Here is a 26029-nt window from a genome sequence, read left to right as displayed (position 1 = left end):
CTTCCCCTTCCCCCTCCCCTACGTTGTATCTTAATTGGGATTTTTCTACTTCTTGCCCTCACAAATCTTCCCCTCCACTAATTTATTAAAAATTGAGAATATGGATGTAAACGTTTTATGCAATTATATTCATATGCTCTTGTCCTCAACTATATGCTTCTGGTTCTTAAAAGTTGCCACATGGTATAGGAGAAAGAGTGTTGAAGTCAACCAGAAAATCAATGTTGAGCCACAGGTCTGCCACTACCTATTTTTGTGACCATGGGCAAATAACTTTTCAAAAAAAAAGAACTAAAATGTCTTTATCCAAAATTTAGACATATAGACAAATTTAGACAAAATTTAGACTTAGTATAGGTAGTTTTATGGTTTTTCCACATATTAAGGCAAGTGCAAAATTAAAGTAGATGAGGTTACTCAAGACATCCACCTTTTTGTTTAATTGTTGAAATTTCTGTTTCCACTTGGTTTTAAAGTACATTTGTTCAAATCGGGATACAAAGGTGACATTTGCATTTACTTTGTTACTAAAGTCTCTTTTAATGTATAGGGTCCCCCTCCTTTTCCTTGCAATTTGTTAAACAAAGCCAAGTCATTTATCCTGTAGAATTCCCCTTGTTCTGGATTTTGTTGATTGTATTCCCATGGTGTTCTGTAACATGTTCTTTTGTGCTGTGTTCTTCCCATTAATGGGTAGATCTAGGGGCTTGATCAGATTCAGGCTTTTTTTTTTTTTCCCCCTGTCAAGACACTTCATAGGTGGTGCTGGGTACTTTTTCATTGAGCTGTATTAGAAGACACATCATTAAGATTAACCAATGAGTTCACAGGTGCTGCCATTCAGATCCATTCATCCAAAGTTCCTCATCAGCTTTTCAATTAATAGCTTCAGCTGCCACTGATGTGCATTGCCTAGCTCTTGCCAATTCATTAGGAATTTAAAAATGGTGATATTCTAACAATACTCCTTCTGCATACTAACTAGAACAATTCTACAAATTCTTCCCCTCAGTTATTTGATTATCCTGGGGGTAAGGCAGGATAAATGCTTCTTTCTCTCCAGGTTTCCAGTTTTCAGAATAATTCCTCAACATCTTTCCAAAGGTAACTGAGTTGTTTTGTTTTTGTTCACGTTTATCATTTTGAATGCATAGGTTACATATTTAATGAATTTCACTGCATTTCAGTTATTATCCTTATTTACCATATTACTCCACGTATATATCGCCAGTGGTTTAAAGTCCCTGCAGTCGGATCTTGAGCTTCTGAGAAAACATCTTTGAGTTTCCGAAAGCTCTCTTGCTTTGGTGATATTGAGGTATTAAGTTTTTAGATGTGAAATTTTTCTTGAGGAGAAAATGCCTAATGTGCATGGCTGAATCAAATGATATCTCTCGCAAAATAAGCTGGGGCAAGTAGGCTGGGGTACAGAGGAAACAAGTTTGGCCACCCGTTGCTCACTTTTGAAATTACTATAACCACAGTTTATTATTGTTCATTATATTATTCTCTTGTATACATCTGAAAAATTCCATAATTAAGTTCTCTATCCCATTTTAGTAGTAAAAGTTTAAAAAGTCACCAACTACTACAGAAAAACAGAAGAAAACAAACACCTTAAGTTCGGATCACACCCAACCAGATAGTTTCTGAAAATTATATCAAAATATATGCAAGAGAAAAAAAAAAAAACTTATCTATATAACCCCACTTTCCATTCAAGAAAAAGTTGTATATTTGAAGTTAAGAGATAGTCTGAAAAGTGTGATTCTTAAAGTATTCTTTATTAAGATCATTAAAAGTTGTAGAAACAACTTTATATTATAAAGGCACAGGGAGACAGTTCTGATAAAATATTCAAATTAAGCAGTAACTTACAGTACAAAAGACAATTTTAATGCACATACAAACCCCAAATGTCTGATTCAAAAATATTTTACTGCGTCTATTAATGGGCAATGATTAAAAATATAAATTGCTGCTGTATAATAAATATCTGATAGTGAACATCTTGATAGCAAAGTGAACAAAATATTTATTGCTTTTCACATACATATTTTTCCCTGTAATTTTAAATTCCTAATTCTTTTACTATCTTCTCCTCAACTTTTCCAAAGATAAAAGAAATTACACGTAATCTCAAGGGGGAAATGGTAGTTATAAAAAATGACCTCAAGTTGCAATCACTGCTGGCAGTGTTTTCTCACTTCCTGTTCTGCAATCACAATCACTCTTCCCAAAAGTAAGATAAATGTCTGCTAAACCACAGAAAGACAACTCCTCTAATGACTGGCATTCTAAGGTTTGTAATGAATACTTATCAAATATAAAAGGTGCTCCATTTTGAAAATGTGTATTTTATTTGAAGTTTTGAGTAAGAGGCGAATGTTTGACACGTAACTTTACCTACTCCCCTCAAAAGTTTTCCAAAGTTGTAAAGTCAGCTTAGTATGTAATGTACTGATGTATAAAAATTAACTTTACAACGAAGAGATCTTACCCTTCTTCCAGTTTTTAAACTGGGATTAACTTTATTGATTTCCTCCTGCTCTTTTTGTAGCAACCCAGTTGTAGATGGTACAGGTAGAACGTCCATCACAACAGTAAAATAACATGAAAGCATGATCCCAATTTAATGAATGCTCTTTCAACTTAAGAAATACCCACATTGAAGTCTTTGATAATCATTTTAAAGTTACTTAACCGTATGTCACGTTCAGACAGTGTGTAGCAGCTAGTAATGTACCTGGCACAGAGCTGATGCTCAATAAATAGTTGCTGAATGAATGAAAAAGAAAAGAAAAACTTGGCTTTGGTTGTGCATATTTAATCACTTTCTGATTAGAGTAAGGTCAGTCTAGAACTAAATACCGCACACTACACCAAACTTTGCGGTAAACAAAAGTTGTAATTTCAAACAGGAAAATATCACCTACGTTAGTGATAGCCAATTTATATATATATTGTAACTTTAAAAAACAGCCCACAGAAATCTCACACGTTTAACTTTTACCCATAGACTTAAATTTGATGTTTTTTATGGTTAACAATTGGGTAATGAAGATCAAGTTGGACAGACTGGCTAAACCTGTCTGCTTTATAGTAAGAATTATTAGTCCATCAATAAATAAAAAGTTATGATGCCATATTAAACTCAAACAATGACTACCACATTGACTTTTGCAAAACTACCAATGAATAAGAGGTACATCTTTTACATATGTTTGCAAGCAGTAGCTTAACTTTTCAATGTAAAAGAATAATCAGGAAGATATGAATTTAATAATGACAGAGTCGAAGTACTGGAAGTAGGATAGTAAAAATAGGTAGATGACCAATTTTAAAATCTAACCATAGGACTAGGTCTAATATTTCTTTGGCATATGCATTACTATCCTGGAATAGTTAGCATTTAAAAAATACTGGTTTTTTTTTTCCCCTCAATCAAATTAACATCAAGGTATAGATTGCTAGCCTTTTAAGGGACAAAAATGACATTTTGCAACATATGCCAAAGTTCATGTTTAGAGTACACTTATAATTTATTGGCATAGAGGGATGTAACTGTTAAACAATCTTAAATGATCTCATGCAATGGTGAAACCACAGAAAGTGGGAAGAAATGTATTTACATAATAAAATATTCAGCTTTCTGAAAAAACAGTAAACCTGGGAATCCTGCCCTAACGGTAAATGTGTACCTTACAGCACTGAATGAAAACTAGCCCAGACATAAATGAATACCTATAGTAACCTGAATGTGTAAAATTTAATTAAAAACATAAAAATGGGAAAAAAAAACCTACACATGAGAAGGAAAAAGTAGCCTATAAAACAGGCCAATCTAACTTGACATTCAAAGTAAATACAAGAGATTCACAAAATCATGATCATAACGCAAACTAAGTCAAGTACCAAGTACCCTTTGATACACAAGCCAATATAACTATCAGACTCATTTCCAATAGCTTAACAATACTCATTAATCCAGTCAGGCATTCAGGGGGTAAAGCGGTTAACGATAGCTCAAGCCTCCAAAGTGTAAGAACAAACTTATTTGCAGAAGCATCATGTGATTTTTTGAAATTATGTCTTACTTTGATGGATGTTAACATGAAGATCTATCAGTGCAAGTTTATCATCCTCTGAATGTATTACTTCCAAATTTCATTTTTCCAGATAATTTTTGGTGGTTTCGTTTTAGCCAGTGCTATTTAAATGAAGAAAAGCAAAGAAAACTTCACCGTAGACTACCTCACATTGTTACTTAATTGTGCTAGATATTCACGCAGTTCTTTTGCAGCCTGGAATCTGCCATAGCGCTTCTTTGGGTTGGCGCACTCATCCAGCAAGGCCTCTAGTCGGCCATCTTTGGCAATGTCACTTGGTGGATCATGAAGCAGTCCTCCAGAGGTGCCACGCCAGGTGGCATGTCTAGATAAGAGGTTCTGACAAACAGCATAATAATTGTGGTCCACAGTGGCACGAGCACAAAGAATTTCTTTTGAAAATGATAAGCAAGCTTCCTTATCACAGTCATCAAATTTGCTTTCATACCATACATCCCAATTTTCAGGTTTATCTGTGAAAAGCGAAAAAGGAGAAAGAGAAAAATACATTTTAAGAGAGTTTTCATTGTTTCCCAAAATGTAACATTTGACTAATTAACACAGTATTTGTTCTTAAAATTGTATAACATTAAACACTTAAATATATTAATTTATATACAAACGTTTATTAGGAGTCCACCAATGCCAGGCAGAAGGATCAGAAAAGGTCCCTGCTACTAAAATGTTCAGCGTAGAGTGAAACTCTCCATGATACAGAGAAAGTGCCACACAGAAGTATGACATAGTGCGACGTGAGTACAGAGGATGCAGTACCTGTGCCTGAGGCTGCAGAAAGCTGCACAGAGGAGAACAACTGATTTAGGTCTTGAAAGATAAGCAAGTCTGAAAAGCAAAGAGGGGATACAGCATGCTAGGCCCAGGGTACAGTATGTACGAAGGCATGGATTTAAGGGATTGGTCCGGCTGGTTCAGGAAACAGTAAATTCACTGTGGCTAGAGCATGAGACAGATAACTAGGGAGGAGGTACAGATAAGGCTAGAGAATAGTTTGTACCTTGGATGGTCATGACCATGATTTGTCTAATAGAAATGTAAATCTGGGCTGAAGACTGGAGGGACTAAGATGGTCTAGGAAAAAAAGCCAGACTGTAGAAACATTTGAGAAAAAAATTAACAGGGAAGTGTATGAGTAAAGTCTGAGGTTCTAACTAGATGACAAGATAGACACTATTAACATAATGTTAATATTTTATACATAAATACAGAGTAATATAAAGTAGCTGTAAGGTATTCAGTGGAAAGGTTCATTCAAGAAACTAAAAGGCCACTGTAGCTGAAGCATTAAGTGCAGTGGAGGGATGTTAAAAATGAAGCAGAACAGCTCCAAGTCATACACATTATTCTCTGGTAAGGAGTTCGAATTTTACTCGAAGAACCATGGGAAGTCATTAAAAGCATTAAGCAAAGAAGTGCTAAGATCAGATTTATGTTTTAAAAAAGGAACTACCTGAATAGAAGGAAACCAAAGGAGGAAAGAATTTCAGAAAGTTGTTACTAATCAGTCACTTCACGAATTTGCCAACTGGGTGGTTGCAGATGGTAATGCAGTCAGGTTTAATGGGTTGAGAAATGAATGGAGGCTGAGGAAGCAGAGACAGGCAGTAAGCAGTACTTTTAAAAATGCTGGGAAAGCAGAAAAGAATCTTATGCATACTTGTTTTGGGGAAGGTAAGAAAAATTGGATTTTAAGGAGGAGGGTAGAAAGTTGAAGAAGATAACTGATGCAACAATTTCTCAAGGAAGGATCTATTCTGTTTGAAAAAAATTAATGTGTATTGTTTTTACTAGTTTAGATGATAAAGGGAAGGACATTGAGGGAGTTGCCACAACAAAATCACAATTTCCCTGTAAAGGTCATTTACAAGAGTTCAGAAAAGAGGGTGAATAACTAAATATGGCCTTTTGCAAAGTGTCTATTTAGACAGCCCTACCATGAGACATTTGAAAAGAATTAGCCAGAGCTAAAGTAGCACTGGAGCTCACTGTATGAAATGCGAGAATACAGAAGCTATATTGTATTCATTCAAGGTCAGGAATTAGTTGGTATAAAACTGTAACATGTATTCCAGGAATGCTCACATCAAAAAGAAAAAAAAATTTCAAAAATATTATTTTTATGAATACTGGAATAAAAGTGTTTTAAAGTTTAGGCAAGTTGCACAACTCTGAATATAATAAAACCACTGAATTGTACACTTTGAAAAAGAAAAGCATGGTGTAAGCTGCTACAACATTCACAAATGTAGGAAGAGATAAGTAGGAAATGAAGCACTCCAGAGCATGGTATCCACTCTCCATGAAAGGATGTACATGGCAGGTCAAGAAATAATCAGAAAGTAGTTTGGTGAGTACGGAATCAGATCAAGGCACTGAGAAAAATTAAGTATTTAACAAGATCAAGCTGATGTAAAAAGTATAAACCTAATAGACTGCTGTTACATTCACTGCATTCCGTAGGTGCCACAAATTTTTGGTCTCTTCATCAACAGACCCCCATATGACATGAGGGGATTAAGAATACAAGACCTTCACCATGGAATAACAACCCTTCGGGATTTTTTTTTACTAAGTACATTAGTTATAGAACTACAGGCTTTGTCCCTGAAACTTTAAAATTCCTATGACACTTAATTTTCAAAACACTTCAGCCATTGTGCCCACCTATCCTTTGAAGAGCTCATAAATAAACTGAGAGCAAAGTTTTGGATGAGACGTAATAATGTCAAACCAAAGTTAAGAGTTCTGCAGTGCTAGGAATCATCTAAATGGTTAAAAAGAAAAAAAAATCACTGAAGGGACCTCACAGAACAATGAAACACAGAATATCTCTGTAAGAGACTCCACAGAAAAATATGGACTCCACAAAAGCAGTATAGTCTCTCTGGTGGCCTTTAACTATATAAAAACTTAATTCTGCATTAGATCCTAAACCACAGCATAAAGCATGAAAAAGATGTGTACACACACACACACACACACACACACACACACACACACACACACGGTATATCTGCGTCCATTTGAACCTGAAGGATATTTTCTAAATAAGGACAAACTGTGACTAAGAGTACAAGCGTAAGTATAATAAATTAGTATTTGTTTACTGATACTGGTCAAATAAAACAAAGAAAGATGCAAGGTTGCCCTCTAAGGAGAAAATTAAAAGTTTGCTTCACATAAATGTAAACATTATTTTGACACAGAGAAAATCTAAAAGTTATAATACTTACTTTGTCTAATTAACCTTTTGTCAGCAACCAAAACATTTTCAGCATCCACAATGATCACCTTCCCATCTCTAGGACCAACTGCAAAATTGTCAAAGCTGACGTCCAGGAGGTAGAGTGCAAATTCAAAGTCATTGTTTGTCAGCTGCTCTGCTATTTCCATTAATTGCCAAGCGAGGTCAACTCGTTTCTCCCATGGTGCATTAAAGTAACTCCACAGTTCTTCTCCAACATAATTTACAGCCACCATTCTTCCACAAGCTCCAAGATATTTTGCAAATGGCCAACCTTCATCAGATGGAAAACTCTACAAAAGAATTATCTTATTATAAGAGATTCTGATGAAGATATCCTAGGTCTAGCCCAGATCCTCCGTAGGGATTTCTACTAGGTATGAGCTTGGATTTTCTTTTTATATTCAATAGTTCAATAGAGATCAACTTTTTTTTCTTTCTTTCTTGAAGTATAGTTGATTTACATTCAGTTATACATATATACACATTCTTTTTTTAAATATTATTTTCCATTATGGTTTATCTTAGGATACTGAATATAGCTCCCTGTGCTATACAGTAGGATCTTGCTGTTTATCCATTCTATATGTAATAGTTTGCATCTGCTAACCCCAAACTTCCAGTCCATCTCTCCCCCACTCCTTCCCTTCCCCTTGGCAACCACGTCTGTTCCCAATGTCTGTGAGTAACTTTATTTCTTCTTTAACTCATACCGTTACCATGGATGTGAAAATTTTTTAACAGATTACACTATAAAGCTAAAATAAAGTAAGTCTTTCTTATCAAAATCTCAGAACCAAATTGATCAACAAGACACAAGACACCTTCTTTATTACCAGATCTAAAAGTATGTATGCTTTCCTTTATCTTTTTGACTCCTGTTAAGTACAATCAACCAATCCTTTCTTCTGAATGAACAGGACTACTGTAGGCCTATTAGCCAGCAAGTGTTTACCAGGCACCAGGCACTGTGTTATGCTGGAAGAGTGAACTACACAGTCTCTAAAATAAAAATTTTAGAAGAAAAGACGTGTAACAAACAAATAATTATGTGTGATAAGTGTTAGTTACTAAAAGGTGGTACAGGTCCTAAGAAAGTCTTTAATAGGGGCCTTATCTAGTCCAGAGGAAAGCAGGGGTGGAATTCAAGAAGGATTCTTGGGAAGTATCTTCTATCTATACCCAAAGGTTGGTAAAGAGCAATCTGATAACCTATCAATACAATCTCTACTCCAAGTACCTCTGGTCCCAAGTTAAGTCTTGCTTCCCTTTCCAATGCCATCACATTGTCTATTCACCTTAACCCAACTTCAAAATTATTTGTTCTCCTAATCTGGGCAAGATTTTCTAATGGATTTTATAACTACTAGGAAGATTAACATCCTAAAACAAAAATCTTCCAGGATCATCAACAAGTCATTTTCAACCTAAGTAATGGCAGGCTTATTCTAAGGTACTCACTCTCCAAAGCTAAAACACCCAACTACAAGATGAGCAATGCAGTGCAAAAGGGTGATAAGTATTGTTTTAAACAACTTTTTGGAAGATCACATGACCAGAGGCGTTTTTTAAGAGAAATTTTTCAGTCTAGTACCTTTCCTTAAGTTGGGGGAAGAAATTATATAAAGATGATGTTTACACAAACTTCAGGGGAAACAAAGCAAAACACTACAGAATATAAATGTAGCCTACTTCTATTGCTAAAAACTGAACAATCTGCATACAAGAGCTGGAGATGAGGCTCTTCTTGGGCCTCTCAAGAAAAGTAAGTAATTTTACCGTGAGCTTTTATAAAATTGACAAAACTCAATAATACCCTTACATTAAAACTTTTATCAACTTTAAAACAAAAAAGATTTTTAGAACCAAACTTCATCCATAATTGCCTATGTTCATTCGTGTTTCCTTTCAACACTATCAATGTACAATAACTGTATTTGTTCTTGGTACATATACCTTTTTTTCTTTTAAATTTTAAGATCTGGAGTTTTGTGATAAAATACTAATTATGTAAATTAAAAATTTAGATATGATAGCATGAATCTTTAAATATAGTAAATGAATTGATTCAATTTTGTTCAGAGACGATATCTACTGATTCTTTAATAATTAGAGGAAAATGCGTTTTTAATCTTATTACCTGAGATTTTAAAATTTCTTGTGGGCCATGGGAAGAGTGACAGATTGCTCATGTCCAATGTGACATGCAAAAACTGCTAACCACATGTTATTTTCAACCTTTCCTCCCAACTTAAAATACCTCCACAAACTTGAAAATTTATTTAGACAAAATGATTACAAAAGATTTAACTATTTCCCAGTATTCATGTATAAAACCTGACATATAAATGAAAGCACTGAAAATACATAAATATGTGAGATTACATAGTTTTGTCATGCAAAAAGTAAATGAAAAAACTCTTCCATACACTATTGGTATATTATTCACATGCCATATTGTAGAACAGATACAAACTTATCTTTGTGAAAATAAAATGGTCTTTGACAACAGGAGAAAAGGGAACCCTGCCAACCTCTGCACATGTACAAATGCCTCCTTGTTTTTGGAGGCTTTCCAACTGGCAAACGACAGTCAGATATACACTTCATTACTCAAGTCCCTCATGGAAGACGATAAAATATATGAACAAATGTCATACTGAGCAACTTTACATTCATACAGTAATTTCTGACAACGTTAACGGAAATCCTGTTATACCTCATTTTAAGAAGGGCACTACAATTCTTTCATACAGTTTGCTACCTAATCTTTTGGAAGAACTTTAACAAATGAATTCACATCACTTGCTCATGAGAAGAATGTTCATTGTGTAGTCAAAACAGTCAGACTTCATTAATGAGAACAGAATTCTATTGTGCATTCTATTGAAAATGCTTCAAGGAAGCCAAAATATTTATAATTTGTATTTAAAACAATTCTGGCTTAGGATCAAATTACCATGATGAAGGAGAGTTTGAGAGACAAACTTTTAAGATGTTACTGCTTAGATTTATTAAATATATCAAGCAATAAGAAACACAACTTCTGACTTCCTGACTACCCAACTCGCACGGTGCACAAAACCACAGTAGCTAAGATAAGAAGTATACTGCTGAGGTCCACACTTTTTTTCTTTAAACAAAATCTTAAAATCAGATTTTCAAACTGCCTAGCACAACAGGCACACAATTTAAAGTAACCTGAAATAAAATGCGTGTATTTCATTTTTATTTCTATTTTTACTTTTTTTTTATTGAAGTATAGTTGATTTACAATATTGTGTTAGTTTCAATTGTAAAGCACAGTGATTCAGTTATACATATATATCCTTTTTCAGATTCTTTTCCCTTATAGGTTATTACAAAATATTGCGCATATTTCCCAATGCTATACAGTAGGTCCTTGTTGGTTATCTATTTTATATATAGTAGTGTACACATGTTAATCCGAACCTCCTAATTTATCCCTCGCCCCCCCCTTCCCCTTTGGTAACCATAAGTTTGCTTTCGAAGTCTGTGAGTCTCCTTCTGTTTTGGAAATAAGTTCATTTGTATCATCTTCTTTTTTTTAAAGATTCCACATACAAGCAATATCAATATGACATTTGTCTTTCTCTGTCTGGCTTACTTCACTTAGTATGATAATCTCTAGGTCCATCCATGTTGCTGCAAATGGCATTATTTCATTCTTTTTTATGGCTGAGTAATATTCCACTGTGTATATATATACATCTTCTTTATCCATTCATCTATTGGGGGACATTTAGGTTGCTTCCACATCTCAGCTATTGTAAACAGTGCTGCAACGAGGGGTACATGTATCTTTTTGACTTTATGGTTTTCTCTGGATATATGCCCAGGAGTAGGATTGCAGGATCATATGGTAACTCTTATTAGTTTTTTAAAGAACCTCCATACTGTTCTCCATAGTGGCTGCACCAATTTACATTCCCACCAACAGTGTAGGAGGGTTCCCTTTTCTCCACACCTTCTCCAGCATTTATCGTTTGCAGATTTTTTGATGATGGTCATTCTGACTGGTGTGAGGTGGTACTTCATTACAGTTTTGATTTGCATTTCTCTAATAATTAGTCATGTTGAGCATCTTTTCATGTGCCTTTTGACCATCTGTATGTCTTCTTTGGAGAAATGTCTACTTAGATCTTCTGTCCATTTTTTATTGGGTTGTTTTTTTCTGATATTGAGCTGTATAAGAAAACGTGTGTATTTTACAGGATTATTTACTACTGAAAAAATGTGTACAAACACTTTTCATGTGAAGGAAAGAGACTTTCAACCTGGAATGTTTTAAATTCTAATTGGATCGGAGGCACTCCGATTAACTGTTCAGGGCTTTTCATCAGGCTTGAATGTATATGACATAAAGTGTAGTATGTGAAGTTTTTATAACTATTAGTCTAAGATTACACAAAGGCACATAATAGTTACAAAACAATATATTTACTACTCTATTACTGTTTTTTTTTTTTATATTGGGTGGGTGACTACCCAAAGAAAGTCTACAGAGTATTATTACCAATTTAAAAATTAAAAATGGAAATTTAAGTATCACGTCAAACATGCTTAACTCTAGGATTTAAAGCAACATTAAATGTCTTCACTGTTAATTTACATAATAAAAGGTACTGTGAATATGAAACCTAAGATAAATCATCATGTCTAGGTATCTTTTAGCTTAAAGCCAAGGTTTCGGAAACAAACAAAACCACTAGGATCATCTTCATTTTATGAGAAAATAAAATGAAGGTGACATAAAACATATATCAATAAAGAGAAAATTTATTTTATACTCTTTAAGGTACATACTATTTCATAAAACTTCTATATTTAAAGTGTAAAACAGTATATGAACAGAATAATGGACTTGATATCACAAGTCTAGCTTTTGAGTTTCACCTTCACCTCTGCATCTCACTAGCTGTGTGATGGTGGCAAAGCCAAAACTTTTTAGAGCTTTAGTCTCTTCCTCTGTAAAACTGGAATAATATTTGCCCCATATTCATCAGGACAATGAAAGATCAAAGAAAAAAGTATGAAATGTACAATTTACTACTGCTTTATAAAGAATTGCTTACCAAAACATTTTTATACATTTTATACATTTTATACATTTATACAATTTATACATTTTATATTATTCCTGTTTAAATCTTCCTATTTATATAAGTCCAGACATTCATCAATAGAGGTGCTTGTTTGCAAACCGCCTATTGAAAAGGCATCTATAAATAATCAACACCTTCCAAACGTAGCCAAGAACCACTGAACTAGAAATCTATCTTCACTGTCCTCTAGTAGTTTTTAATTTACAAAGGAATGTATAAATTAGTTACCAAACTTTAAAAAGGCTCAATGCTATGAGAAATGTATAGGGCATCCACAAGGACTAAAAATATAAAAAATTTAAAACTTGGTAATATGTATAAACACAGCATTGTAATTTGATTGTCATTTATAATAGGTAAGCACCACAAAATGGCTATTTTATAGCCATTTATTATCTCACAACATTCCATTAAAAGGAATGTAACTTTCCAGTTCGCCTAAGAAGGAAATGTGTTACAAGACTGGCTCTTTTTTTAAAAATTCTAAAAGCTGACATAACTATCACATATCTATTGATCAAAACCAAATGTCATGATACTTTATGTGACCAATAAATGGGATGTGAAATCTAAGAATTCTAGATTTGGAGGGTACCTGAGTTGTAAGTACAGTTCAACTTTATCAGCATAGTTTAAGTGATTTGCCTCAAGTCACACAGGTAGTTAAGAGGTGAACTCAGGCTAATACAACCCCTCAATCCAATATCCCTGTTTCAGAAGTTTTCAGATTTTGGAAAGGTGACAGTACGTATATTTCATACTCATATTATGCAATGCCTCAAGGAGAGTCTGGGGTAGCACCTCACAAGAACACATATTACACTGCAAAAATACTATAAGCTTATTTATCCTAAGTGGGATAAAGCACATAAATTACCTTGTGTTTTCACATTTGTTTGTTTTTAATTTGATGAAACCTACTTTTCTTCAGATTTTTAAATTTGGAATTACAGATAAGGGATTGTAGGTCAACCCACATTTCATTGAGTACTACAAGCAGCTGGAGTAAAGGTAGTGAGACAGTTACTGTAGAATGAAAAAATACAAATCTTGAATTAAGAAATCCTAGATCTAGCCTAACTCCATCATGAAATGCTAAGTAAAGAGCTGTAAATAAAACATAGTCCCTATTCTAAGGAAGGCTTTTTAGCCTGAGTTAGGAAGATGATTATTAAACATGTGTAAGTAATAAATTATGGAATTTGTTGCAAATCACAGAAAAGTATACAATATGTTGGGAAAGAAGAGTAGGGATCTATTTTAGATGGTGTGGTAAAGGGCAGCCTCTCTAAGGAAGTGCCACTTAGGGAGAGATCTAAAGGATGAGTATAATACTACGTAGACTGGGGATGAGGCAGTTTAGAATGTTGGAGGCATATGTTAGAGCCAGAAACTGCCCTCTCAGAACTGAAAAAAAGTCCAAAGCAGCTGCAGTGAAATGAGGAGGGAATTGCTTGAGGTAATGGAGTCTGGAGAGGGAGGTAGGGATCAGACTTCTGTAAGTTGGGACTTACAGAACAAAACACAAATTCCTCAACATGGTCCACATGCCATAAAAAAACAAAGTATGTGTCCAAGCCTTAACATTCAGAAACATCTTACTTACTGGAGTTAGTCAATATCCTGTGGTATATAACATCATTCCGAAAAACAAGTTTTTACAATATCACAATATCCTTTAATCAACAGCCATTGATTGTCCTACCAGATTAATTACATCATTTTATTCTATTATGTCAGAACACAGTCCTAAAAAAGGAGATATGGGATGTATAAGAAAAACTGATAGAACAAAGTAAGGTCAGCTCTAAAGAGTTTGTGTTCTATTATCTTTTTCTCTCCTTACATGACCAAAAGTAGTTTGCATACTAAGTTTAAAAGATCTGAATTCCTTTTATACAAAAAACATAGAATATTTTATAGCCATTTATTATCTCACAACATTCCATTAAAAGGAATATAACTTTGCAGTTCGCCTAAGAAGGAAATGTGTTACAAGAATGGCTCTTTTTTTTTAAAGGAGAAAATTCCTAGTAAAAAGACACTGACTTGAAAAAAAAAATCCATTAATAGTCAAAACATGCAATCTAAAATCTAGTTAATAGGTTTTCTAAAGAACTGGCATTTCTACACGTACACGCAAATTTAAACTTGAGAACATTTTTAGAAAGTAAATTAACAAAAGCATAGAAAATGCTTAAAGGTTCCATTTGAGCTTCAAAATTATTTTTAAAAGCCAAAATTTGAACAAAATCCCATTGTAGTAACGCATGTTGTAACAGCTGTTCATAGAGATTATTCAAATGCACTGGTGACAGACTAATGTGTTCACAGTTTTGTGAACTGTCTGGAGGGAAAATATAGTAAAATTACTGGGATGATTTAATGGTTACCTAATTTTTGATAAAATTTCTCTAAGACCTCAGCTTCTTAATTTATACTTAATTTATACATCGCAAACACTGTAGAATCTTAATAATCTCAAGATTTTCAAGTCACAGGATATGTTCCATTTATTTCATTAAATAATTTTCTGAATGCCATTTCCACCCACCTAGAATTCCAACAATATTAAGCAATGCCTTGAAAATAGCATGGTCGTGTTATTTCACTGAATATCATGTCCAACAGCTGTATCTAAAATTGGAAACTAACGTCAAAACACATCAAAAACAAAAAATCTACTAAGTTTAACAGAAATAACTCATCTTTTAGAATGAGTAGCTTAAGAAATGCTCTCCCACACCAAAAAAAATCACTTGGCCACAAATTTTAAATGTAAAATTTTAAATATTTAACTAGTCTCAACTGACCCTTTCTTACCTCATGAGAACCAGCAACTGTGATCCATGTTTCTAAGTTGAAAGATATACCTAGAAACACTATACTCAAATATTTACTTTCAGTAAAACAAAATGTCAAATAAAGAAAGAAAGAAAAAAAGATATAAGCAGCTTCTTTTGAACCCAATAACCTACATTACTTTCTTTAGTCAAGACCTGATTTCTTTAAAAAGTCTGCCAATAGAACAATACTAACTTCCCCCATTCCCTTTAACTGAATTAACACAGCCCTTCAGAAGTAAAGCAAAATACCTGCTAGGAACATACTATCTGTGCATTAAACACTTGGTGCCTGGTTTTAGATTTGTATTCCCGTTGTCTTAACTATATCATAGCCAAAACAAAACTCTTGGTTCCCCCTACTCCAACAGCCATTCCATCTCTGGGCTTCCTCATCAACAGTTGCTCGGACCAAAAACCCTGGAGGTATCTTATTTTTCTCTTTCCCTCATACTGTAACCAATCCCAATCATCAAGTCCTGTCAGCTATTTCTCCAAAACATATTGGGTCTAACAGCTTTTCATAACCTCAGTTGGAACCACCTTAATACAAACCACCAAGCTTTCTCCTACAAACCAGTGCAAAAGCCTTTCTGATTGATTCCTGTCTTATTTCTTATAACCCATTCTCCACAGATCAGGCCCTACTAAAAACACTTCTACTGTTTCCCAGCGCTCTGAAAACAAAATTCTAAACTCATTAAGCATGTTTCCAAGGCCCTACGGGATATGGACCTTGCCTACTTCTATGATCTTGTGTTCTACCATGCTTTGCTACTCCCATGCTTGATCCTGTTGGGGCCTCTGAATTTTGTCATACCTCTTGCTTAAAATCACTCTGCCCTCAGAACTTTGCACCACTGGCGTTTTCTCATCATTCGCACCTCAGCTAAAATGTCACTAAATTCTGACCACCAAATTTAAAATTCTATCCCCAATCCAATTCTCCATCATAGGAATCTGCTTTGTTCTTTTCATAGCATGTAAAATCTAAGATTACCTTGTTCTCTATTTGCTGCCCACATCTAATGCCCCAGAAAGCAAAGACGGCACAAACTGTGCCCTGGCATGTCATCTTTACTGTATCCTAAGGGCATATAGGTCAGTTCCCAGTACTACAGAGCAATGCTACGGAATTCCTGTCAGATCTTTTCAGTTCATAGTTAAAATTCCAAATAAGCACCTTAATTATGAAGACCCTTAAACATCAAACTTACCTCAAATGATAAATCTAACATTCTGTCTCAGAGTCTAAGAATGTCTAGAAATAACCCAGACTTAACCTCTAGTTTTAAAATTATCATTCATCAATGTACTAAACAAAATTATTAAGCTTAATAATGATTTACAGAGAAAAATTAAACTACTTGCTTTGTATTAGTGAATCCTTACGAAAAACCATGTTTCGTACAATATTCACTCTATTCATCATATGGGACAAATCCTTAACCCCCTTTTAATTACTATTCCAAAAAAACTATAGCCTGAAGCAGCAGCTACATAGGTATTTATGATGTGTGTATGTGTATGTAAGGGTGGTGACATTTGAACATTTGCCACAGGAAGAGTAAAATTTACATATTTCTAAGATATCAACACAGTGTACTAAGGAAGTTTACTATAGATGTCTAAAACTGGAATAAGCTTATTTGCAAAGTAATAATATACTGTAAAAAACTTCACAAATAAGGATATTTTGCGTATATTATCTGAATAATCCTATCTCCTGTAAAATAATCCTTTTGGGGCTTCCCTGGTGGCGCAGTGGTTGAGAGTCTGCCTGCTGATGCAGGGGACATGGGTTCGAGCCCCGGTCTGGGAGGATCCCACATGCCGCGGAGCGGCTGGGCCTGTGAGCAATGGCCGCTGAGCCTGCGCGTCCGGAGCCTGTGCTCCGCAACGGGAGAGGCCACAACAGTGAGAGGCCCACGTACCGCAAAAAAAAATAAATAAAAATAAATAAATAAAATAATCCTTTCGATCAGTATTAACATTCCCATTTTACTGATTAAAAAAACTCAGGCTCTGAAACATTAAGGGACTTGTTCATTGCCACCCAACAGCTTTGTGGTAGTACAGAACGTTATCTCAATACTGTCCTCACCACACCTCCTGGGCCCCCCCAAACCCCCACCTCCCAAATCTATGGGCAAAATCCCATTTATCCTCAGAATTCAATTCCTCTGTGAAATCTTCCCTGGTATCCATTCTTATGAAGATACATCCAGATGTCCCTCCCTAAATAAGTCATCTGACAGGGTGCACAATATCCTTTTTTTTTGTAGGGTTTATTATGATAGCATAATAATTAATGGTAATTAGTCATTTATATACCTACCTCCTACACAGCTAAGCTACTTAGTAGCTGCCTAGAAAGGTTTCAATCCAAATGCCTTATAACAGACTATTTAGCAAATGAGGAAACAAAATTCAGTTCTTCTGACTCTAAGTCCAGGTCTATGTAAGTCCAAAGAGCTTCTGGGTATTTTACAGATAACTTCCTCCTATAATCTACAAAAAGACATAAAAATTGGATAAAAAATTTGATTACATAATTTAAAACCTTTAAAAGTCTATGACCAGGATGAATAACTATCCTCATCTTACACCAATAATTTACAGTCTCAAGACAGTTTACGATCATGTACTAAAGTTCACTGCATGTATAGGAAAAATGCAGGGCTTATATTCTAAGCCCATGTTAGTTTAATATATACAAAATGAGTGAGTAAAGAAAGAAAACGTGTCAGCATTCTGTGAAGAGTCAGCAGCAATAACTGCAATATAGGAAGTAGACCAGAGACATAAGCCAGAAAATCAGAATAAAAACCAGCCTGATGAGCCACTGAGAAACTGACCACCTATGTCCAGAAAGTAGATCCCCCAAAAGTAAGCTTTCTACCCCCCACCAACATACGTGAAGAATATGTGCTGATGCAAGCAATGGAAATATGAGGGAAAATAGTTCAAAGATTAGACAAAAGTACAGAAAGGATCTCAGAACTAATAATAGTCAAATGATATGAACATATCCAGAAAATAGGCTAGGGTGTCAAATGATTTTGCTCCACTGATCTGGAAGTGGTGCTTTCCTATGGGTGACTGTCTGTTTCTATAATATTTCCAAAATAAAAGTCTCCTTCTTTTTTGGACCTGAGTTACACAGATTTTATTATTTTTGTTTGCTTTGTCAGGAAGCACAATCAAGTGTCAATGAAACCTCAGATAAAAAGCAAGAAAAACAGGAAAAAAAAAAAACCCTCTAGAGTTAAGCTCATTCATTTATTAGATAAAAAGTGCTCTACTCAGAACTACCTAGTCAAAACCATCTCTGAAGCCTAAATAGGGGAGTGCAGGAGTGTGGTTACTACAGCAGCAGCCAGGAGGAGAGAAGGGGGTAGCCCCTTAAACTGTTGCTTGAAAAGAAATTCCCGTGACAAAGTCTGGAACATCCTTTCCAGGTGCCAATACCCCACAAGACCCTTAGCTACCTTTAGCTCCAGATTTGTTTCCTTTAAAGGCAGTCTCGAATTTTGATTTGTTTTAATCTGATTTCATGTGTGTAAAAATTTGAGGCTAGGAAGACAAGCCTGAAAAAGGACTATCTATCCTGGCCTCCAACCCATAGCAGGGATCAAGTACAAAAACGCCTAACTCCCTTTTATAAGAGCTTAAACCCACCAGTTTAAAGTCAAGCTCAGAAGAATAATTTCTCAAGTCGGGAGTTTGAGAGTCACAGGATGTTGGGGCTGAAAAGAATTTAATCCAATAGTCTTACTTTATAGCTAAGTAAAGGGAGTCCCATAAAAAGTTTAGCAACTGGTCCAAAGTAAGACAATTAGATAAATGGCCATAATGTTTTGTTTACATCAAAAACTGCATCTTAGTGCATCTTAAAAGTACATTCTTTTCCTATAGAAATTATTTTTAAGGACAAAAACAACAACATTCACTCAAAGTTTAATTATAAAATTCATCTTGTAGGAATGGAATAAATCAGTGTAATTAAAGATATGGTTGATAATCAGAAGCAAAACTATTTTTAAGGTGATTCATATTCCAAACAAGCTTCAAAACCACTAATCAAATGCATTGGATAATTAAGTCACTTACTTATTTAATATCTAAGCACTCTAATTATTGAGTGCTTACTATGCATGAGGCACTACATAAAATGCTTTCAATGTATTATGTCATTTATAAGAATAGAAATGAAAAGTTTAAAATCTACAGCTTAAACAATGATAGTTACACACTGTAAATATTAAAGAAATCCCATTAAAACCATGATTCAGAAAATTTAAGACAAAGTTCTATAAATATAATAAGACACATTCCCACCTCCTTGCCCCAAACAACCAAGAGCTTTCTTATTTCTATAAACAAGACCATCTTCACTATCTCCAAGTCATAACGTCAGAGAGACAATTTGGGCCTCAGGAAATCCAGACAGCATTTTTCTCCCTTATACACACAATTTTTATAAATTCAAGGATAAGTAAGTACAAATACTGGTAGAAATTTTATCAATAACAGAAAATATCCTACTATCTTGCCAAATACTTCAACACCTCAATTTCTGACTATTCCAAAAATGCCATACGAATATTACAAAGTTCCTCTCCACATTTTTTTCCAGTAAGATTAGCATACTTGTAATTAAAATATACCTCTGGGTGAAGTAAAAATGTGAAGAGAAAAAGTAGAAAATAAAGATTCTAGCATTATCTTGTTGCTTGATGCTTATAAAAATTTTTTAGAAGATAATTCTATGGCAGAACAACTTTCCTTAGAATTAGATAAGCTGCTGAAGGCTAGTAAAACTATCTAACAATGGGAAAAGAGTTGTACTTCTGTATCATTTCATATTGGGAAATCTATACTACAAATCTGTATAGCCTTACATAGGTAAGGTATGTCCAAAACATATCTTGCAGACATTTAATACCATTCATGTCTCCTTTCAAGGCATAATAGAAACTTCAGTTTGTTACTGTTTCTTAAAATCAGAAGATGCATGTTTAATGGGTTAAATTAATATATACTTTTCATTTTTTTCTTTAGTACCTTATCAAAAGAGATTCTTAAATGTTTATTTTTGGAAGCATGTTTCCTACATGGGAACTTTTCTTAAGAATAGCTTGATGAATTCGATCCAAAAGACTTTTTCTCTCAAGTAGTTAATCTGGGGGCAATATAAGAAAAATCTAGTTTGTTATCAACTGTCCAAAAATTCAATAAGTAGCTCCCTCTCCTGGAAAAAAAAAAAACAGGAAAAAAAAAAAAAAAGCAAGTTCCTCTTCAAGCTATAAAACACACACTTGTACCCTTAAAAATAGTTTTTAAAAATACATGAACCCCAAAATATATAGACAGCCAAATCTGAGTTTTTCTACCATTATCAATTACTATCCCAATACTACCATAAACAGCTGTTAACAGTTTCACAGAAACCTGTATAAATACTAAAATTGTGTATGTCTGTCTAGCTAACAAAAAGTAATGAACATCATGATGTGACTTAGTGTTTAACAATCTTTGTACTTGACCAAAGAATTTTGAGATTCCTTTCACTTCACTGGTTTTATACTGTCATCAAATTTTAATTATATTGTTCATACTTAACTCATTAGTTTTTACCAAAGATTAAGTGGTTCTATAAAGTAAGTAGCAGCTCTATGAAGACCTTCTATTTAAAATAAGTCTTCTTATTCTACTTGTTTGCTCAACAGTTTAAAAAAAATACCAATGACTGACTGGTATTAAAGACCCCAAATTCGTATTTCACACAGCATGTAAACAGCTATAAAACTAAATTAAAACTTCAAGTTACAAATACCACAGTCAACAATGTTGATACAGATATTTCCTCACATACTGAAAACAAACTCTTATCCTATAACCCACTTAGCCACCTGCTCACTGCAATTGTGTCAAGTAAGCTTAAATTACAAAAATATAACTGATTTTTTAAAAGTTTTTTATCACTAAAGATGAAAACAGAAGAAAAGTTTAAGCGAAGAGTTCATCAGAAAACAAGATATACGTACACTTGACTGTCTCAACTATAAAGTAAACTGAATATACCAAGACAACTTCAAGCTTCAAAAACATGTAAGTTTCCCAAATAAAGCAGATTTACTTTAGTGCAAATCAAATGTCAACGTTTCTCATATTAAAATGTATACATTTATAGAACTGGATATACAACGTTCTTAAAATATTGGTTCTAATATAAGTAGAGTTAACTGATAAAAACCTTTCAATATGAAGCCACTATTTTAGTTGCAGAAAATGTGTATTACTAAGATAGCTCTTTACTAAATTGTTGGGTCCCAGAGAATTTGAGAGACTATCTGCTAAGCAAACCATACTGCTAGAGCTTTCTCCAGGGACTAACCTTGCTAACATAAACATCTATTTCTCACAGAGAAAAAGCAGCTTAAATGGAAAAAAAACTTTCAAATCAAATGTGCGTATCATAAGTATGGACTTAAAATTTAGAGGCTGACTAGTTTTGGAACTACCGAATAATGTAATTTCTTCGAGGAAAGTTTAACCAGTTTTATATACCATTCACTGTTAAAGAGAAGCATTTAATATACAATCTGTACTTTAAATGACCCGTTACATACATCCTAGGACGACTTAAAATTTACTACGGTTTTGTTGGAGGCAAAGTATTTATTTTGTGTTAAAATTATTTGGCTGAACTAATCAAACGATGCTGGCTTCTCTTAGTTAAGCTGGGCAGCGGAGAACTTGAGAAAAGCCAGCAATATAAATGAATACTGCACATTCCTATTGATGCACTTTAGAATTTTAAAAAATGCAACCCTGTAAAAACCCCCCAGCCATCAGTGACATTCTTAGCAGCGCCGAAAGGGCGTGAAGTACTCAAAATTACTTGTGATTAATTCTACGTCATGTTTTTTCCCCTTTGTATTTGAAATACAGCACAACTGTTATGGAAAATGAGCAAGGTAACTTTCCCTGCGGTTATCGGGCTAGATCAAAACCCCAACAGTTGTAACCACTATCCAAGGACACTGCACTAAAGGCGAGTGGGAATGTGGATAAACTCAGCAACTTTTCCCAAGGTAAACACAGTTTTGAGAGGTTCTGTTTTCTTTTTGGCTGTCACCACCAGTAAAAAGATCCCAACCTACTCCCCTAAACGGCTCGTTTGGTTTCAAAATAAAGTCACGAGAGAACCAATAAGTCAGCTAGAAGAGAGATGACTCTCCTTTCCCTGTTTTCTAACCCTGGCCTAACATTTCACCTTCCTGCAGCCAAATTACCGCATGAATAGAGCAGGTCACAGGATCAGGATGAAAATGTCCGTCTTGGCCTTAAAGCCTCGCAGCCCCAAGTCCAACGGGCCTTACTTTTTCCTCTTTCTAATTCCACCCAAAGCACGGCTCGCAGACTGACCCCACCCCGGACCCCGGTGTCCATTCTCTGACCTCATCCTCCCGAGTCTGTCCCCAAATTGGCGGCCCCAATGATGTGCCAGGTGAATGAGCTAAGGAATAAAACAAAGACAGACTTTGGGGCCGAAGTGAGGCCAGCCGCGCGGGGTGCTGAAGACGAGACCAAACGCGATACAGAAACACTGGAGAACTAAGAAAGGTCCAAGGGCTCGTGAACACACTGCGCCGCGGAAGCGCAAGCTCCGGCGGATCAAAGCAAAAAGGCAGGGAGGAGAGCCGAAAGAAACTCGGCGGAGAGACATTTTGCGAGCGTACAAGACGCGCTCCCTCTGGCGTTGAAGGATCCGCAGTCAGACCCGAGATGCGCCCGCGCCCAGCTGAGAAGAGCAGACTCTCCAGCAGCCGGGTCGCACTCCGCGATCCTCACAGCGCCAGGGGTCCCCCAAGCGCCGCCCCCTCCCCACGCCCGCCGCCTCGCCTCGCCTCGCCGCGCCGCACCGGGTCCTGACCCGGCGACGGGCGCAGGAGGGGCCGCTTCTCCAGACTCCCGTTCCCCGGGCGGCCCTCCCGGCAGGACGCCCCCGGCCCGGGCTCCGCGCCTACCTGTAGCACCAGCGGCTCGGGGTTGAAGGCCAGGGTCAGCAGCAGCTGCATGCGCTCCGAGTCCTTGAGGTTGCGGAGCAGGAAGCTGCCCGAGTCCTTGGTCTCGGCGTAGCGGCGCACCAGGCGGTCGAGCAAACGCTGCGAGGGGCAGTGCACCAGGTCGGACCAGCCCTCCACCGCCTCCGGCGTGAGCAGCCGCACGTCGCCGTTGAGGCGCGCGAACTCGGTGCGGGGCATGGCCTGGAGCAGGTCGCAGCGGGGCCGGCCGGTGGCCCGCTTGCAGATGCTCTGGTCGAGCTGCGCCAGCTCGCGCTGCGAGCCGAGGCGCTTGAGGACCACTCGGCGGCGGCCGCCCTCACGGGGCTCGCCGTACTGCGCGAAGTAGACGTTCTTCACGTTGAGGAAGTCCAGCAGGCGCAGGCGGCCCCACGCCTCGAACACCACCTGTCCGTTGAGGAAGCGGCGGCACCAGCTCGTGCCGAAGCACGCCGGGCACTTATTGAGCTGCAGGAAGCGCCGGTCGGCCAGCTCGTTGCGCTGCCAAGAGGCGAGCAGCGACGGCGAGTGCAGCACCATCAGCACCAACAGGCTGCCCAGCGCCGCCAGCTTCAGCGAGCGGGACAGGCGGCCCAGCTTCGGAGGCACCAGGCGCCACATCCCGCCCGCCGCCCGTCCGCCCGCTCCCGGAGGGCGAGGGCACCCCCGGGGCGCCCCCGCCGCGCCGAAACCCGGAGAGTGACTGGCAGGGGCCCCCGGGCGAGAAAAGGAGCGAGGGCGCAGGCTGGGGCGGAAGGCGGAGTAGGTGTGTTAAGAAAGAGAGAGAGAGAGAGAGAGAGACGGGGAGCGGGAAGGAGCCGACCGGAGCAGGCTGCGACTTCTCCCAGTCACTAGTCTCCACAACTCTCGAGCTCCCTCCTCCGAGCTCCCCGCCCTCCGACTCCAGCGGCGCCTCCTCCAAGCCAGTCAAGTTATACAGCAGCGGGAGGGGGAGGGAGCTCGGGGACCTGACGGCCGCGCGGCCGCGTCCGCCCGTGTGCGCGCACGCGCTCTTGTTGCTTGGGGCGCGAAAGCTGTTGCGCTGGTGGCCGCCCGTCGAGCGAATGGGGTTTAACAAGAGGAAAAGAGGGACTCACGGAAGGGGATGAGAAGCTGGAATGTCTCACATCGAAAAGTAGCAACTGTGTAGGAAGGTGGGAAGGATGAGGTGCCCGCACGTCTCTGACGCCGTATGCCCTAGTTCGTGCGCGAAGGCTCTCCTGAGGGAGGGAGAGGGGGGCCGGAGGGCGGGGCTGGCGGGGCGGAGCGAGCGCGTCGTGCACCGCCCGGAAAGCGTAAGCGCGGGCTCCCAGGGGCGGCTTTGGTGGGGGCGGGGCCCGACCCTATGGGGGCGGAGCTCAAGCTTTTTTGGAGGCGGGGTAAACTCGCGAGCTCCTGTGCTGTAATTACTTTTAGCAACAGTTACTCTTTTATGATTGTTGACTTTTACTGGGGCCTGTTTTTTGCCATTGTGGAAACAGTCTTCTAAGGGGTAAAAAAAAAAAAAAGAAAGGAACTGCTGAAACCTATTGCAACCCCTTGCCTCCGCCCGGCGCGCGCGCGCGGGCGCGCGCGGGCTGGAGGCAAGGTGGGCGGAGCGGCGTGTCCCCCGAACCTTATATGGGTGGGGCGCGCGCCCGGGGGCGGGGCGAAGCGAGGCCGCGGCGGGAGCTCGAGTTCCTCCTGTGCCCGCACACCTCTCACTCGCGGGCGGCCCTGCGGAGAAAACGTGGGAAAAGGCGTGAGTTTTGGCGGGACTGTTTGGGGGCTTCACCTTTGGCGTCTGTCACGTTTGTGGAGGCAGCTTAAATTATCCTGCGTGGGCACGGAAAAAACGAAGTCTGCAAGGCACCATGATAAAAAAGGGAAAGAAGAATGTAGAGGGAACTGACGCGGCCTGGTGTCGCTGGGAGGTCTACCCTAGCCATTGCGAAGAAGCAGGGACGAGCTTTTGGCTTGCTCCCCGCCAGCTTTCCCAGCCCTAGCCGTTTCCTTCAACTCGGGGAAGACAGTGTCCCGGCGCCTCCCCTGAGCATCTCTGAGGCGCGGGCGGGCGCCCTCGCCCCTCCCCGCGAGCTGGGGCCTGCCTTGCGGGACGCGCGACGCGTTGCTGTGGCGGTAGCCATGGGGACCCGGGGCCGCCTGGTGCGCCACACGGGCACCTTGGCTCAGATTCACGTAACAACTGCAAAAATAACTTGGAAATGCTGAACTACAGCGCCTTGTTTTGGTGGAAGTTTTAGGGGACCCAGACTCTAAAGTAGCTGGAATATGCTTTTCAGTTTTAGCGCTAGAATAATTAAAATGAGGACTAGTTGTTTTTCTGATGGACAAGTGATTCCTGATGTGACATTAAATATCTGGGTTTTAACTGAGTTAATGATAGGGATTGGACAATGATTTTTAGAAGAACCATTAACTGGCCTGTATACATGAACTCTGGAAGGCTTAATGAGAAGCATCTATACTGGATTATCAAATTTATTTCTCCATGTTGTTCTCAATAGCTGTTTAATTGTAAAAGGCAGAGCCATTCTTTTGAGAAGTACTGTTGAAGTCAGTGTTTTGACCTTCATGATATAAGAATTCAAGCTTTGAAAAAGAAAAAATAAACACC

General features: G+C 37.9%; 1 protein-coding gene across 3 annotated transcripts; it reads right to left on the bottom strand.

The window, feature by feature from the left end:
- Window positions 1-373: 373 nt before the first annotated feature.
- DIPK2A (divergent protein kinase domain 2A) lies at window positions 374-24621 on the bottom strand. 3 transcript variants are annotated; one of them, XR_009519326.1, is made up of 4 exons: window positions 23377-24621; window positions 7361-7664; window positions 4098-4582; window positions 374-785 (listed from the first exon to the last, which is right to left on the bottom strand). XR_009519326.1 is itself a non-coding variant. In XM_060011386.1 (3 exons), exons 1-3 carry the CDS (start codon window positions 24031-24033, stop codon window positions 4251-4253), a joined length of 1293 nt encoding a protein of 430 aa, XP_059867369.1. In that variant the 5' UTR covers window positions 24034-24621; the 3' UTR covers window positions 378-4250. The 3 variants fall into 3 exon arrangements, 2 of the variants coding, with proteins under 2 accessions (XP_059867369.1, XP_059867371.1); XM_060011386.1 differs by having other exon boundaries at window positions 378-4582; XM_060011388.1 differs by lacking the exon at window positions 23377-24621 and adding an exon at window positions 11000-11421 and having other exon boundaries at window positions 378-4582.
- Between the last annotated feature and the right edge of the window lie 1408 nt (window positions 24622-26029).

This window comes from Delphinus delphis, chromosome 4, assembly GCF_949987515.2.
Source record: "Delphinus delphis chromosome 4, mDelDel1.2, whole genome shotgun sequence".
Lineage (NCBI taxonomy): Eukaryota > Metazoa > Chordata > Mammalia > Artiodactyla > Delphinidae > Delphinus > Delphinus delphis.
Note: the sequence above shows the minus strand (reverse complement) of the source record. Positions and strands in the feature narration are given on the sequence as shown.

Excerpts from the sequence above, each read along its gene's own strand:
- DIPK2A (XM_060011386.1), bottom strand. The coding sequence starts at position 24,033 with ATGTGGCGCCTGGTGCCTCCGAAGCTGGGCCGCCTGTCCCGCTCGCTG. Across the intron at positions 7,665-23,376 it reads CCGAGCCGCTGGTGCTACAG|AGTTTTCCATCTGATGAAGG; the intron begins GTAGGCGCGGAG and ends ATTCTTTTGTAG. Across the intron at positions 4,583-7,360 it reads CAAAAGGTTAATTAGACAAA|ATAAACCTGAAAATTGGGAT; the intron begins GTAAGTATTATA and ends CGCTTTTCACAG.